The sequence below is a fragment of the Necator americanus genome, chromosome IV (genome assembly GCF_031761385.1).
Source record: "Necator americanus strain Aroian chromosome IV, whole genome shotgun sequence".
In the NCBI taxonomy this organism is placed as follows: domain Eukaryota; kingdom Metazoa; phylum Nematoda; class Chromadorea; order Rhabditida; family Ancylostomatidae; genus Necator; species Necator americanus.
In genome coordinates, this window is record NC_087374.1 from 4,355,817 (window position 1) to 4,371,322 (window position 15,506).

Consider the following 15,506-nt stretch of genomic DNA (forward strand, 5'->3'; position numbering starts at 1 on the left):
TGCTGCTTTTACTCAAAAATTGTGTTTCGTTCCGTATTTCCATGTAAACATGAGTGGAATAAATAAATAAATAAATAAATAATAAGTTGAAGACACGTTGTGGTAGTATGCGGCCCAAAAATAACCCATTCAAACTCAGACAAACTGAAAATTGCCCTCTCCCGGGAACACAGTGATGTGACCATGTATTGTCGGATCAGAACGAAATGAACCTTAGTGCTGTTGCGTAAGCGTCTGCGCTCGATGCGTTGCGGTGGAGCATAGCGGTTGAGATCGAGAGGGGACCCTTGTTAGCACCACTCATCGCTGCAATCCACGATGGTCCCACCTCGATCCGAACCGTTAGCTTCCCTGCGTCGCTTCGAGCGCAACCCCCTTCGCAATTCCACCGTATTTCGTATAGTTTTGACCCTACCATAGTATGATTATAAGGATTTTCCAAATTTTTCAATGAACTTCATTAAAATGAGGAATTCTGTGATTCTAGGGAATCTTTTTCGCCTTGATGTTTCCAGTTTCCAATGTTTTTAGACCCTTCCACTTCCACCATTCTGTAACCTTTTCTAGTGCATTTTTTAGAGTAATCTTAAAGTTAAAGGCACCCCACGAATCTGAGGTGGTACCGTACGAATATAGACTGATCGCAGTCGAAATAAATCGAACGAATAGCTAATTTCCTGTTACTGTATCGCTCTAATCCTTTAATAGGATCCTTCATTCTTTGCGTAACAACATTAGCTGCAAACAAACTAGTTTATTTCGACCATCAATCTGAGACAGCTTTTGTTCAGACGTTACTGTAACGACCAAGAAATTCTTAACGTCGTGTTCCGTCTTCGAAGAATACTCCACCATCAATAGCACAGTATTTCGGGCAGATACCCTTCTCTCCAGCACCTCCAGGTTGTCCAGGGGGTCCTGGTGATCCAGGATTTCCATCAGATCCGGGATTTCCTGCTGGTCCAGGAGGTCCCTTAGGTCCTGGTCCACCAGCGCCGCCAGATCCTGGAGCTCCGTCATTTCCAGCTGGACCAGCTGGTCCAGGTGGCCCAGCAGGTCCCGGTTCTCCTGGTCCTCCCATTTCGGACGCTCCAGGCTGTCCAGGTGCTCCAGGTGCTCCAGGTTGTCCGTCGTTTCCAGGTGCTCCAGGTGCACCAGCAGGTCCTGGGGGTCCAGGTGCCGAGGGTCCGGCAGGTGTTCCAGGGTTTCCATCGGGTCCAGGTCCTCCGGCAGGACCAGCGGGTCCTGGAGGTCCAGGTGGTCCAGCGGGACAAGGTTGGCATGGAGGTGGAGTAACTGGTTCACACGGAGCTGAAGCGCTCTTTCCGGGATTTCCAGGCGTTCCTGGTGCTCCTGGTTTTCCTGGTCTACCTGGTTTTCCAGGTGTACCTCCAGCTCCAGGTGGTCCAGGCTGGCAGCAACCGTCACATCCTCCGCCGCCTCCTCCGCCGCCGCCTCCGCCGCCGCCTCCGCCGTTACCTCCGCCGCCACCTCCTGCTACTCCGGCGCCTCCGCCTCCTCCTCCGGTACTGTAAGCTTGACGGGCGGTCCTGTTCGCCATGGGAACGTCTTTGAGTGAGTGAACTTCCGTCCAGATATCCTTAGCGGATCCCTGAATTACTATACTGAGGTGGTCCACAGAGAAACTTTCAAAGTAATGTAATGGAGGGGAATATTTTTGATGACTACTCGTCCAATTCATTAAAAAAATAAAATAAAATCTTTTGAATCTCTTGTTGAAAGTAGCAAAATCGAAGTCTTTTTCAAAACTAATTTTTCAGATTTTTGTATTTTTCAAAGGCATTGAGCTTCTACGAAAATTTTTCTTTGAGAGCATATATTAGGGGTAGAAAAAAAATTAATGAAATGAAATGAAATGAGGTGAAATCCTATATTTAAACAGCTTTACCTTGCAAAAGTTCACTTCATTGTGAACCTGTCGTTTCACATGATGAACATAATTATAAACCATGGGCAGGGTGACGAACACTGAAACGACCGCCACCACCGAGAAGGTAACGGCCGCATAGGCGACAAAACGATACGCTTTGATACGGGCGTCCAAATCCATGACTGGTCGGGTGGATTGGATGTTAATGGTAACGACACGAATGTCTTATATAGTCCATATAAGAACCGGCTAGTTATACTAGTTGTGTCTACGCCGCACCCCTCGTCACAAGTCTATTTGTCTGCCGAACAACGTGTGTGTGGAAGCCGCCACTCGGAACTACCGCCATTCTTCCTGCCGCACCGTGGACAAAGCAGAAGCCAGCACGAACAGACAACGAACAGACCGACAAGTGCGTAACCAGTAACCAGTCGTTAACCTCTTTGCCGTCGTTGGGATCATTTGATGATCAGCGAAGGAAAGTGGTGTTTAGTTCAGGGAAGCCTGTTTACCATCCGCCGAAACTACCACGCTCAAACGTTCGCGTTTAACTCTAACTGCTCTGCACCAGATTTATTTATTTATTTATTTATTTATCTATTTATTACGCTCAAAGGCGTGCCCAGAGTAAGAGGCAAGGAATGAATACAAATAAACAATAGAAAATCCAGCAACGGGAAGAGTAGGATGAGAATAAGCAGGAATAAGTCACGTGAACAGTAGAGCAGGGGACAATTTAGTAATTTGTCATTGTGATAGATGATGTAAACAGTAGATGTCATTGAGATACCAGATGTAAACAAAACTGGTTCTTAGATCCAGAATGGTAGAGTTGATCCGAAGCTAATTGCGTGATCTGATAGCAGCAATGATTGTCAGCCGTTCGCATGGCTAAATGTTGACCTAGAATTCTCACACAAGGATTTTAGAAAATCCAGAAAATTTTCTCGAATACAGATATGAACCTCCTGGACCAAATCATAGTTCGAAAAGTTTAGTTAATTAATATTTGATAAATATGGATGTTCTGGTACAGATTCTACTTAAAAAGTGGCTTTCACGATCTCTTTTGATGCATTTCTTCCTATGAGTAAAGGAGGAGGGATAAAGTTCCTGGTGCGAATCAATCCGCTTGGGACCAGCGTCACCACGTTCACTTCAATTCGGAATCGTTTGAGGTTTACGAACGTGTAACTGGCCTATACAATGTCTTGCGGTGGCTAACCGATGTGTCAAATCAGTGTTTTTATTCTTTTTTTTATTATTTTGTCATTTTTATTTTGCATAAAAAAGACGTATTTTCAAGAAAATTCTCATAAATACAATGGTGTACAGTGTCGCAAAACATCAATCAATATGTGTCTCAAAAATCATGTTCTATATTTTCACAACGTGGCTTAATGCGACGGAAAAACTCCTTTCTTAGATCCGGACAAAAACATAAAAGCACATATGGAGTGATAATGTTTCCAATTTCAAAGAAATAGCTGTAGACTTCCAAGAATCTCGTTCCATTCACATCGATATAATCTGAAAATATAACCGTTAAAATCATTTTCTACCAGTTTTTTTGAAGAGAGCCTCTTTGACCTTCTCAGAACAAACAGTGGCGTTTTTTTTTTTTTTTTTTTTTTTTTCTGAAAAACTCTCTTCAAATTATTTCATCATTAAGGAAACCTCCAAACCTCAGACTATGTCCAAATTCATAATAAAACCGTGCTAAATTTATTTTTAATTTAATTTATTATTTATATCAGAAGGATTTTTAGATAAGCTCATCGCAGCACATTGTGCTTTCGCAGACTAACAGTTTTTTTTTCAAAAGTTACAAATGTGTGCACTCCCACAATTCCCATATTTTATTTTTACTCTTATTGTTTCTTTTCTTACGCCTGTTATTTATTGTTTTATTTCTATTATTTCGTGTTTTTTTCGTTCCAAGATGCTTCGTCGATGATACGTAAATCTAATCGTTTGATTGGAGACGGGAAGAAAAGTAGGAAAACTATCCCAAGTTCTTGAACTTATATTATTTGTCAACATTTCTTCCAGAAAGAAATTACTGAAAAGAAGTGGCACGCTTCTAAAAAGAGCTATTATACGACTGCAAAACTTTCATCACAGTTAGTTTGTGTGGTAAGATTTGAGCCAAAAAAAAATCAAAACTAAAAATCATGGGAAAATGCAAAATTCTCGAAAAAAAAAACGAATCATATCATCGCTCTCTTTTGAAAAAATACGTTTGTTGAGCATCTTCTCTTAAGCGCTGACTTAAGGAATGAGTACGGTGCGTTTTTTTTTTTTTTTCAAAGTGAAACATCCATATAGAAACAAAAAATTATTTCTGAAATGTTTTATATCATTAGATAGAGAATGCTCCACTCTACAAAAAATCTTATTAAAATCCTTTAATTTTCATTGACTCTTCTTTTCCAGATAGTTAAAGTAGGGCGTTAAGTTGACAGAACGGAGAATTTTCGTCACCTTTAGTTTTTCGTAATTCATCGATGAGATAAATTCGCTGAAGCTGGTTGTTAAACTTGCATTTTTTTTACATGGAGAGCCTCGGAGGAAACGTGAAAAATTTAGGAAAAACAGCAAAAACGGTCTCAAAAAATACGAAAAAAAGAACATGGAGAAAGCACATAAGAGAAATTGATTCCTCATTGAACGATGGGAGAAGATTATCGGAAACGATGGGGAGGAACGACAGTGAAGCTGCTGATTCATTTGGAAGGATTTTTTCTTCGTTTTTAAGGAATTCAGAAAAAAAAATTAATTTTCGCCGAAAATCCGCGACATCTGAGTGGGCCAGTGTGTATCCGAGATGAAAATTCCCAATTTCAAGGTCCAAAAACATATTACGAGCGCTATTCTTAATATTGCATTGTTCCTATCCTTGAAGGGAAAAGAATACGTATATGTTCCGAGCCGATTGTACCAGTTAGGTTTTCGACACTGTCAAATTTTTAATTACTGTAAAATTTCTCCTCTGCTGGTTTTACAACCATAAAACGTATTAAAAATGTTGTATGATTCTGCGTTGCTCCATAACGACGAAGTTTCGCCTGTGAACTCTTAATGCTTCAAGTGTGAGAAACTGGTTTCCGTGTGGAACCGACAATTTTCCCCTCTCCTAGCGGCTCCACCGTACACACATTAGAGTTTTCCCTCTCTCATCGTATGCTTTTTAGCACCGCACCTAGTCCAAAGATCCCGCCGATTCGCTTTTGATCCACCCTCGTAGACATTCATACCCTGTAGTGACTGGTTATAGCGTAGCGGAACTAATTCCTTGAAGATTTTTTTGTTGTGTTCTACTTTCTACTAAATATGCGGTTAAAGGTAAAGAAACAACACAAGAAATAGAGTAATAGACGACGGAAAAGAATCCCATCTAAAGTTCCCGATTATCACTTATAAACTTTTTTTTCTTCGGAAAATTGATGATTCGGAAGCCCAACATTAGATCTCGAAGGTCGGAGTTCTGCTGATCTCTGTGCAGCAATTCCTAAATGAATATTTCGGATTCCAGGAAAAAAATGAATCTTAATTCATCATTTATGCGATTAGAGCCGTAAGAACAGAACAGCACTGTGCGACTCCGTGAAGAGCGTTTAAAAGACGGCATACAACGAAGCTGACATGGTACGGGGATCCGTAGGAAAAGCTGGAGATGTGATTGCAGATTGCGGGAACCGCGGTGGTTTTGCTCATTCCTCCCCAATCGTCCTAAAAAACGGCGTGGGAACCGCTTTATTTCCTACAAGGTGCGTTAGAACGCACCTCTATGTGCACGTTCCGGTCCCCTCAGCAGCCTATTCATTGGTTTTACTTGAATAGGCTGGTGAGGAGACCTCATCGATTCTGGACCGCTCGCGCGTGGACGCGACGCGTGCGCAAGTAGGGGACGTTTCTACGTACCTCGTAGGGACAATCACAGTTCCTACGACATTTTTCAGGAAGATTAGGGAGATTCAAGCGTGGTTACGCTAATGCTCATAATCTACATGCCGAACTCTATTTTCTCCGACACTTCTCCCAACTCTGTCAAGTTTTTGATGCACTGCCTTCAAGAAAAGGATGGTAGCTACAAGGGATCAAAAATTTATGGTCTCCGTACTTTCCGCTCCCCGGATACATGTCTGTGTTAAACGTCTGCCAATAGAACAGACGCGCAGACGCTTAAAGGGCATTTCGTTAATTCAACAGCTACAGTAATGAACAGTGATAAAATCTTAGTATTGATCTTTTGTCCTTGGATCTAAGCATGATTTAATATATAGTTTTGATTGATTCGCTTCAGTTATAGCCAAGGTTGGTATTGATTTTATTTATTCTATTATTTTTCAGGATCTGATAAAGGGGATAACGCCGAAACGTTGGCTGTTATTTAATAAAGAAGATCAGTACCTATCATGGCTACAGTTCAAGCAAATCAATCAAAACTATATAGAATAGTAATAAAACCATTTCAAAGTTGTTTAAATCCGATCCAATGGAATTGCGAGCTCCATCGCTCCACTTTCGCACATTGAATCCGCCACGGGTTTATGCGCATCAAAAATTCGTCACAAACTATCGACGTCAAAATTTTTTTAGCAGGGAAACAACACATCGGGAAGTATGTAATTGGTTAACAGGCGTAGAACAAGGATCAGATGGCCAACTTCTAGATTTCACTCAAAAAAAAATTATTTTAGCAGGGGATCAATACATCTGAGAAGAAGATCGATCAATACCTGGCTAACAAGCGCAGAAGAAGGATGAGATGGGCAACCTCCAGGTCTCACGTATCAATGCTAAACTTATTCCTGGATCAATTCCTCCGAATTCAAGTACTGAATCTGATACTAATACCTCTAATCTAATACTCCAATATTAATATACAATACTAATAAAAGTATTAAAGTCGGGAAGAAGTGTTACACATGAAGAGTTCGAGAAAAAAAAAGGATTTGCAGGATTTGCATAGTAAATACATGAATAATTCAAAGAGATTTATGTGCAGAACTGCGTCATTTAAACACTGATGTTCATTTTAAGAAGAAAACTACGTAACACTCACGAGAATAGCTGGCCCAATAGAGCGTGTAGAAGAGGACAGCAAAAAAATCGATTTGTTGGTCAATGATTGCGATCATCGCGAATGAAAGCTCCATTTCGAGTCTGTGTAGCATCCGTTCTGAAATTAAAAAGTTCGATTTTTTGTGAACCTCGGAACTGTAAAATGTCGTATTGATTTTTATTGAGCTGTACACGACTGTTAAATAATTTTATTGGCTAATGTAACGTTTCTCAAACTATTAGTTTTCTTCTGTCCTGGAATTCCCTGAACATCCCATACAGTGTCATCTTTTCCATGGATGAGAAATATATACATATCTTTCTTATTTTTTATTTATTAAAGAAACTTCTGGATGGAAGTGGTTGAAAAATATCTGAATAAATTCTGCATGGACAAGCACAGTTCGGACGAAAATATGGAAAAGCGACGGATGAACAGAAATCTCTGATCTGAACTATCTCTAGCCGAAGATCGATTTGCTGGATGGGCTCAATCAAATATGTATGTTCTAGAACGATTTATCTCGGCGAAGATGCGGCGGATAAGACGTTTTAGATCATAACATCCGACTGTTGTTTAAGTAAAGAAAAATAAAATTAGAGAAAAACATTACTTATCGGTTTTTTTAGCCATTGATCCCGAAGTGGATCTTTTTTTTTTTAAACACCTTACCTGGAACTGTATTAGTTTCGTTGGAGGAGGGTGCCCTCTCGATTTAATGTTTTAAGAAAGACACTTTTTCACTAGCACTAACATTTTTCACCAGTAAAACAACATTTTTCACATATCTCCATGGAAAACTATTCGTAATTTATTTTTTCCCGTTTCAACAAAGCTTTAAGGAATCTGTGCGTGGCCGACGGTTCTGGTGGTACAGTGAGGTCCATAGTTGTGCATCCTAGTCTCATGCACTCCACTCTTCAACCATTTTATGAATTCTCTTCTTCTCAGGCGCTTCACAATCGTACACTCCTTGATGGTCGTTGAGGATTTCAGTGCTTCGGGAGAGGAATTAGCATTTTTCGGTAGCCAGTGTGCGGGGCTTTGACGACAGCATATCACGAATCTGATGCGGAAAGGAGATCTGTGGTGGAAACTAGAAATAAGATTGCAAATTGCAGAATCCGGGTCCCATGATTCCACTCATCTCATCGTAATCGTCGTGAAGAAATCGTTTTAAAAAATCGAACAATCTAGAAATTTAGAAATTTAGAAAGTTTAGAAATTTTAAGTTAAGAAGTTAAGGAATCGAGAGTCGAAATCATCCCTTTTCACGTCGTTTTTTTTACGATTACAGTTGCAACGAAACACGCTCGCACACGCGCCGCCTCCAGGTGCGAGCGTTCGTGGATCAATGATGCCTTCTCGCCAGCCTATTCAAGTGAAACCAAAGAATAAGGTGCTGATAGGACCGGAGTGTACACATACAGGCGCACGTTCTAACGTATCTCGTAGGGAATAAAGCGGTTCCCACGCCGTTTTTTGTAGGACGATCAGGAAAGGACGAGCGAAATCACCCCTGATCCCGCAATCTACCAACATCACTGGCGTTTCCCGCGGATTCCCTCACAAAGTCAGATCCGTGGGATCCCGCCTTTAACGTGCCTTTACGATCTTAAGGCCGAGACCTATAAAACAATGTGACTCTCTTTTGGGTAGTAGGTACTGTTAGGGTGTACAGTGCAAATGAATTCCATGCAAAGTCAAAATTATTCAAACTTATTAACTTTTTCGATTCCATCAAGTACATTCCTAGATTTATTTCTACTCCAGCTGTTTAATCACTTGAGAAACACACACTTTTATATTGTTTTTCTCATTTTTTTTTCGAAAATAACGACATATTACAGAACTTATTCGCAGTTTATTATATAAAAACAGCTTCCGGGACTCACTTTCCTGAAGATCTTTGAGGCGACTCAGCGATTTCGGAGCAGTGCTGTCAACCTCTGGATCGATATAAATGGAAAAGAGTTCGGTAATGGTAGGAAGATGTCCTTAAGCAAATCATTTAATGTGGTGTGACAATTACAGCTCCAATCAATTTTTAAATCGATCAACTACACCTTTTTAAATTAGTTAAGGTACATTTTTATTTATGTGCATTTTTATTTATTTTTATTATTTTTTAAGATATATTTTCTTTCATTTTAGCCTCTATTTTGCTTCTATGATATGCTTTGTGCTACAACTAACCCGAACCCCGTCGAAGTTTCAATTCCTGACGCTTTTTCACCGTATTCCATTGATTATAAAGCATAACTATAGTGAAACCGTTCAACATACACAACACTGGCACAAAGAACAACGTTTCGAACAACATATCGATTGCATCATAGGTAGAATCTGCCTGAAAATAAAAAATCCAATAAAATCAATACAAAGTCACATTAACTCATTAACGTTAATTCACTAAAACTAACTCACTAAATTAACTCAAAATGAACACAATGTTGAACGAACTCACTAACGTTAGAGGCACCTTTAGTGAAGAAAAAAATTTGCAACATTTAGTTGGATCCCATTCAACTCTGGTTTTATTTCTGGAAGCTCTATATTCCTTATTTGTCTTAGTGTCTTAAACTCACATGTCATAGATTCTCTAAGACTAATGCTTAGGTTTCAGGATCCCGACTGAGTTGTTGTTGTCAGTTGTTTACTTCCAGAAATAGGAGCGCGGTTGCCTCCTTATATTCCTTATTTGTCTTAGTGTCCTAAACTCACATGTCATATGTAGATTCTCTAAGACTAATGCTTAGGTTTCAGGATCCCGACTGAGATATTGTTGTTGTTGTTGTTGTTGTTGTTATTGTTGTCAGTTGTTTACTTCCAGAAATAGGAGCGCGGTTGCCTCCTTATATTCCTTATTTGTCTTAGTGTCCTAAACTCACATGTCATATGTAGATTCTCTAAGACTAATGCTTAGGTTTCAGGATCCCGACTGAGATATTGTTGTTGTTGTTGTTGTTGTTATTGTTGTCAGTTGTTTACTTCCAGAAATAGGAGCGCGGTTGACTGCCTCTCCTTGTCCTCCCAAAGTACATTTTTCTCAAATTTTCTTGATTTTGGGTCCTTTCCCCTATCAAACAGTGGTTTGAGGCGTCGATTTCCAGAGCAGTAGCAAAACAAGCGAAAGACCTGCGCAAAATCCAGAATTCAGAGACCTCAGAAGCATCAAAGGGTTCCTTTTTCCCATTCATTCACACAACCCCTTATACTCACGAGACGAACAAGATAACAAGATGACAACGTATAAAGGATAAAGGATAAAGTTTCTGGCGTTAATCAATCCGTTTGGGACCCGCTCCAGCACGTTCACTTCAATTCAGAATCGTTTGAGGTTTACCGTGTATCTGGCCTCCACAATGACTTGCGGTGGCTAACCGATGTGTCAAGTCTGTGTTTTTATCCTCCCAGACAAGTCTGATACCAATTTATCGACCCCGGAGGTATGAAAGGCTTGGTGAGCACTAAGGCGGATTCGAACCTCCGATCGATTGTGCAGGAAGCGGAACCTCTAACCGCTACACTACACCCGCCCCGACAACGTATAAAGTAGATTAAAAGTGAAATTTCCCGACAAGGCAACTCTTTACACTCAAGTATTTAATAAAATCCACCTTACACGGTTTCATTTTGTTAATTACATGGATGTAAAAAGCTTCTTTGTGGAATATACTGGAATTTCTGATACTTGAACTTGTGGAACTGTCTCGGAGCGATGTATTTATCCCTTTATTCCCGACTCCCTACCGTATCTGCCACTGGAGAAGACCTAACATCATAAATTTTACTGAGCGCTTCCTTTAAAGACGGCGTTCCACATTTTGTAAGGATGTTGAGATTTCCGTGAACTAGTATAGAGTTCCGCAGTAGTAGATTACGAGTATGAGCGTGGCCTCAATCCCTTCTAATCCGCTGCGGGAAACCACGCTTCCTCCTACGACGAGTGTGGGAACGCTCCACGCTCCGTCCTCCCCGTCCACGATGCGATGCGGTCAAAGATCAATGAGGTCTCCTCAGCAGCCTGTTCAAGTAAAACCAATGAATAGGCTGCTTCAAGGCATCACCCCACAAATCTGAGATGGTACGGATGATTGCGTTTATTTCTTCCTAATTGCCGTAAATAAAAACAACCGGGAAGATACGGCTTCGGGCGTTCTGGCGCGCTATTTTCTACAAGGAGTTCGATTGGAGCGCGCCAGTCTACTATGCCGTATACGAATACTCCACATGAAATCTGCACCACCTCAGATTCGTGGGGTGATGCCTCTAATCAACTGTATTTGTCCAATGCTTCCCATTTTCTATGGATTCGGTTTTTATTTCGTTATGATCTCGCTCTCGTCAAAGCTCGACTACCGCAATAATACGTAAAATATCTATATCGTAAATATAACATATAATAATAAATAAATAATATGTAAATAAAAAATAAGAAGGGGGTGAAGGAGGGCGGGAATGCATTTCCACCTAAACAAACGGAGCAAACCCCATTCCAACGGAATTTTTCGGGACAATTAGAAGGAATTGAGTGGTTCCACGCTCATGCTCGTAATCTACACCCGGAACTCCACATTTACATACGGAGACCTCAATATCGTCAATTTTGTGATGTCTTCCGTTTAACTCTTCGCGAATGTTCTTTTAATCCGCTCATTCTTTATATTCATAGCTTCACTTGGTAATATACCATACTATAGTTGCTAATGCTAGTGTCAGCATCCCCGTTATTACAAAAATTACAAGTATATAACCTTAAATAAATAGAAACTTAACTCATGTCTTTGCATCTCAACGAGTTCGATACGTCCTCCGTAGTACTGGGACCGACAACATGGATCCAACATCGGCAACACCCATGCCAGTGGAACGAGCCATGTAAGAATAACAAGGCACATTTTGAAAACGCGATTACAAAACTAAAATAAGGATTAATTCTAGGACATCTTTTCTTTCTTTTTTCTTTTTTTTTTCTTCTCTAGGTTTAATGATTTTTTTGAATAAAAATAGTCCCAAAATACTGCTGATTGCTGCCACAATGTATATATCCACCTCTTTTAGGTCAGGTGAATTTTTCAAAAATAATGATAGCCCCCAAAATTGCTACTGGTTCCTACAATAGAATTAGATGTCTTAGTTTTGAGCTGTGTTTATCATATAGAATGGTTTCTCGTATTCTTGTGATGGATACTACTTTTAATATGCCTATTGATTATTCCTTGACTTTTTTCTTTTTTTCTTTTTTTTCCTATTCTTGATTATTTCCAGTGAATGAGCTCTATCACTATCTATTTATATATATATATATATTTATTTATCTATATATTTATATTTATATATTATGAAAGTTCTTTCAATGTTCTAATTCTGGATTTTAGATGATTTTTTAAAGAAGATGTTTAATTTTTAGATGTTCTTGATTTTTAGAAGTGTGATCGAGAGACTTTCAAAAGAAATAAAAAGGACAAGAGATAAAGTCACTGGCGTATCAATCCACTTAGGATGCGCCAAAGCGTTTTTTTTTACTGCAATATGTAATTCTTAAGAAATATTATTTATAAAATAAGAGAAACTAAAAAAAGAAGTAAGGAAATCAGGAAATTCATCTCCCAATGTGTGAATTATCTCCTCACCCATGAGTACGACCTTATCGATACCGCCATTACCGCTCTATCCAGACCAAACGTGAGTGCGGATAGGATAATCACATAATTCGTGTACCATTCGGCAGCGTTTGTGAGTGTGGCCAATGGCTGAAGTGTTTCGTTTTAATCGATTCAGTGTCGCACGAAATAAAAAAAAATCTTAAAAAATTCAAATTCGAAGTTATAAATGATTATTAAATTAAATTTATTCAAATATTATACATTAAATTAATAATTTAATCCAAAACTTTAAATCCAATTAGTCTAATTTGAATTTACTAGTAAAAAGTAAGTGGGACCTAAATAAAAAAAGAAAACCATCCGATAACCATGTTTCTACTTATATCGGGTCTTTGCACATCTTTTTACCACTTTTGACTTCAAATTTTTTATTCTAGCTTGATGCAAGAAATTTCTGGAATGGTTGATGGGCAATCAGACGATCAACACCAATCTCCACCGAACCCATCAACTCCAGAAACAGGCCGCGAAGCAGTGCGCGCGCGCGAAAAACGCCCAAAACGCTTCGAAGTCGTACTGTGGGATGACACTGGAAGACCTCCAAAACAAAGGTGGCGCGTTAATTTCTGGAGGGCCTGGGCTGAACGACCGTACCTCACCTCAGCTGAATTTCTGGAGGACTCTGAGTGGACAGCCATGCCCTAACCCTCCCTATAGCCCGGATCTTGCCCCATCCAACTATCACCTGTACTGAGCTCTGAACAAGGATCTGCGCAAAGAAAAAAACCTTCAAACACATCGATGACCTCAAGAACCCAATCAATGACTTTTTATTGTCGCAATCCCTCTTTTTCAGGAAGATAGGGCATTGAGTCTTTCCCCATTAAAGGCATCATCCCACGAATCTGAAGTGGTGCAGATTTCAGGTGGAGTATTGGTATACGGGATGGGAGACTACGTAGTGGGAGGTAATTCCGTCCATTTCTTGCTAATTGCCGTAAAAAACGGCCCGGAAGATACGGCAACGCACAAGGCTGGCGCGCTCCAATCGAACCTCTTGTACAAAATGGTGCGCCAAAACGAATGAAGCCGTATCTTCCGGGCCGTTTTTTACGGCTATTAGGAAGAAATGGACGGAATCACCTCCCTCTCCGTAGTCTCCCATCCTGTATACGAATACTCCGCCTGAAATCTGCACCACCTCAGATTCGTGGGGTGATGCCTTTAAGTGGATTAAGTGGCTACACTTTGCTGATAATGATAGTAATTACATTGTAATTGTAATTTTAATTTGATTGATTTTTGTAATAACATCAAACATCATCAATAACCTCAATTTGTAATAACAAAATTGAAAAATTATATCCTTTCTTTCCAAATTATCTTTCCAAAATTATGAAAAAAAATATGCAAAGACTCAGAGATACATCTCTCGACGTCTAAACACGTATGCCTCACTAAAGTCTCCTTGTCCACCCTAATAACTCCTGAATGATTTCGAAGAATCAGTACTGGTGAATATTTGGTGATCACACGAAGGATCACCGCCACAACATCGCCCATATTTTGCGAGAAGAAGAGCTGGAACACATTACTTTTATCGGTTGATCGGGTATGTTTAGTAATTTTAGCTAATAAATCATTTCATAAACTAATAAATCATTTTTCTCTATGCGCGATCATTTTTGCATTTTTTTTTTTAAATACAGATACATTTTCGCACAGCAATTCATTATGACAGTCATATAAATTTACTTCCAGAAATAGAAATAGTCACTACCTGCTCTGATTAAGATTTTCTGATGCTGATGATTTTGCACTATTTTTTTAAATTTATTTTTTTATTGTTATGTTTCAATTAGATCCTGGAGCTGTAATTAGTATCCAGTAGTAAAAGGCATATTCATAAAAAGAGAGGAGGACGATCAATGTACGTATTGAGAAATTTTTATGGGAAATGTTTTATGTTTTGTTTTGTTTTGTCTTGTAGAGGTTGAAATCCCATTTTCTCTAGGATTCACCTCTAGCGCTCAATAATCAATGAGAGCTCAAAATAAAATGTTCCATTTCCTTAAAGGCATCACCTCACAAATCTGTGGTAGTACCGTTTTCAGGTGGAGTATTCTTATACGGGATCGTAGATTATGGAGAGGAAGGTGATTCTGTCCATTTCTTTCTAATTGCCGTTAAAAATTGGCCCGGAAGATACGGTTTCGAGCGTCCCGGCGCGCTATTTTCTACGACGAGTTCGGTTGGAGCGCGCCAGCCTTGTGCACGCGCCGCATCTTCCGGGACGTTTTTTACGGCAATTAGCAAGAAATGGACGGAATCATCAACCTCTCCATAATCTACGATCCCGTGTAGGCATAACGCACCTAAAACCCGTACCACTTCAGATTCGTGGGAGGATGCCTTTAAGGCCGACTCAAGTTCCATGACCAATCCTTTTTCCTCACCTTACCTCATCGAAACCTCCGCATTTCAGTGACGGTGTGAAAACGATAGTAAGAAGAAGAGTAATATGTAGAACTACCGAGAATATATTAGCCACGGTCTTGCAAAGAATAACCGTATCCGTCATCAGTGTGAATAGAATAGAATCGTCAAATAACACCTATGGTTGTCATTGTGTATGGATGTCATACGCTTTCCGGAAACGGTAACTCGAGAGGCTTTCAAGGAAATCGCATAGTGATCGCCGCGCTGCTGTGTTGGATGTATTGCAAACACGACGTATAAACACGGAAATAATATGTTTGGACCCAAGAAAAGACTGATTTCTGTAGTTCATCAAGACATATTAACACTAGCGACCCTTGGGGTCACTGGAAAGCCTGAATTTCAATATCTTTTTCATTCTTGTCCAAGATTCTTGTCAGAGGATGAGTGGATTCGGCACCTGGCTGCTCCGATTCCCCAGCCAACACGCTGGACCCTT

The 15,506-nt window shown here is 39.9% G+C and overlaps 2 protein-coding genes across 4 annotated transcripts; both read right to left on the minus strand.

The window, feature by feature from the left end:
• Window positions 1–817: 817 nt before the first annotated feature.
• On the minus strand, window positions 818–2,071 carry RB195_000363 (uncharacterized protein; the record flags this gene model as incomplete). 2 transcript variants are annotated; one of them, XM_064196651.1, is made up of 2 exons in its annotated part: window positions 818–1,612; window positions 1,910–2,071. In XM_064196651.1, 2 exons carry the CDS (start codon window positions 2,069–2,071, stop codon window positions 818–820), a joined length of 957 nt encoding a protein of 318 aa, XP_064052532.1. The 2 variants fall into 2 exon arrangements, with proteins under 2 accessions (XP_064052532.1, XP_013297157.2); XM_013441703.2 differs by lacking the exon at window positions 1,910–2,071 and having other exon boundaries at window positions 818–1,561.
• Window positions 2,072–3,254: 1,183 nt separating this feature from the next.
• RB195_000364 (uncharacterized protein) lies at window positions 3,255–15,149 on the minus strand (the record flags this gene model as incomplete). 2 transcript variants are annotated; one of them, XM_064196653.1, is made up of 7 exons in its annotated part: window positions 3,407–3,421; window positions 6,634–6,671; window positions 6,960–7,076; window positions 8,855–8,956; window positions 9,156–9,309; window positions 12,629–12,715; window positions 14,027–14,131. In XM_064196653.1, the coding sequence occupies 7 exons, from the start codon at window positions 14,129–14,131 to the stop codon at window positions 3,407–3,409; spliced, it is 618 nt and encodes a 205-aa protein (XP_064052534.1). The 2 variants fall into 2 exon arrangements, with proteins under 2 accessions (XP_064052533.1, XP_064052534.1); XM_064196652.1 differs by lacking the exons at window positions 6,634–6,671; window positions 14,027–14,131 and adding an exon at window positions 15,030–15,149 and having other exon boundaries at window positions 3,255–3,421.
• Window positions 15,150–15,506: the final 357 nt, after the last annotated feature.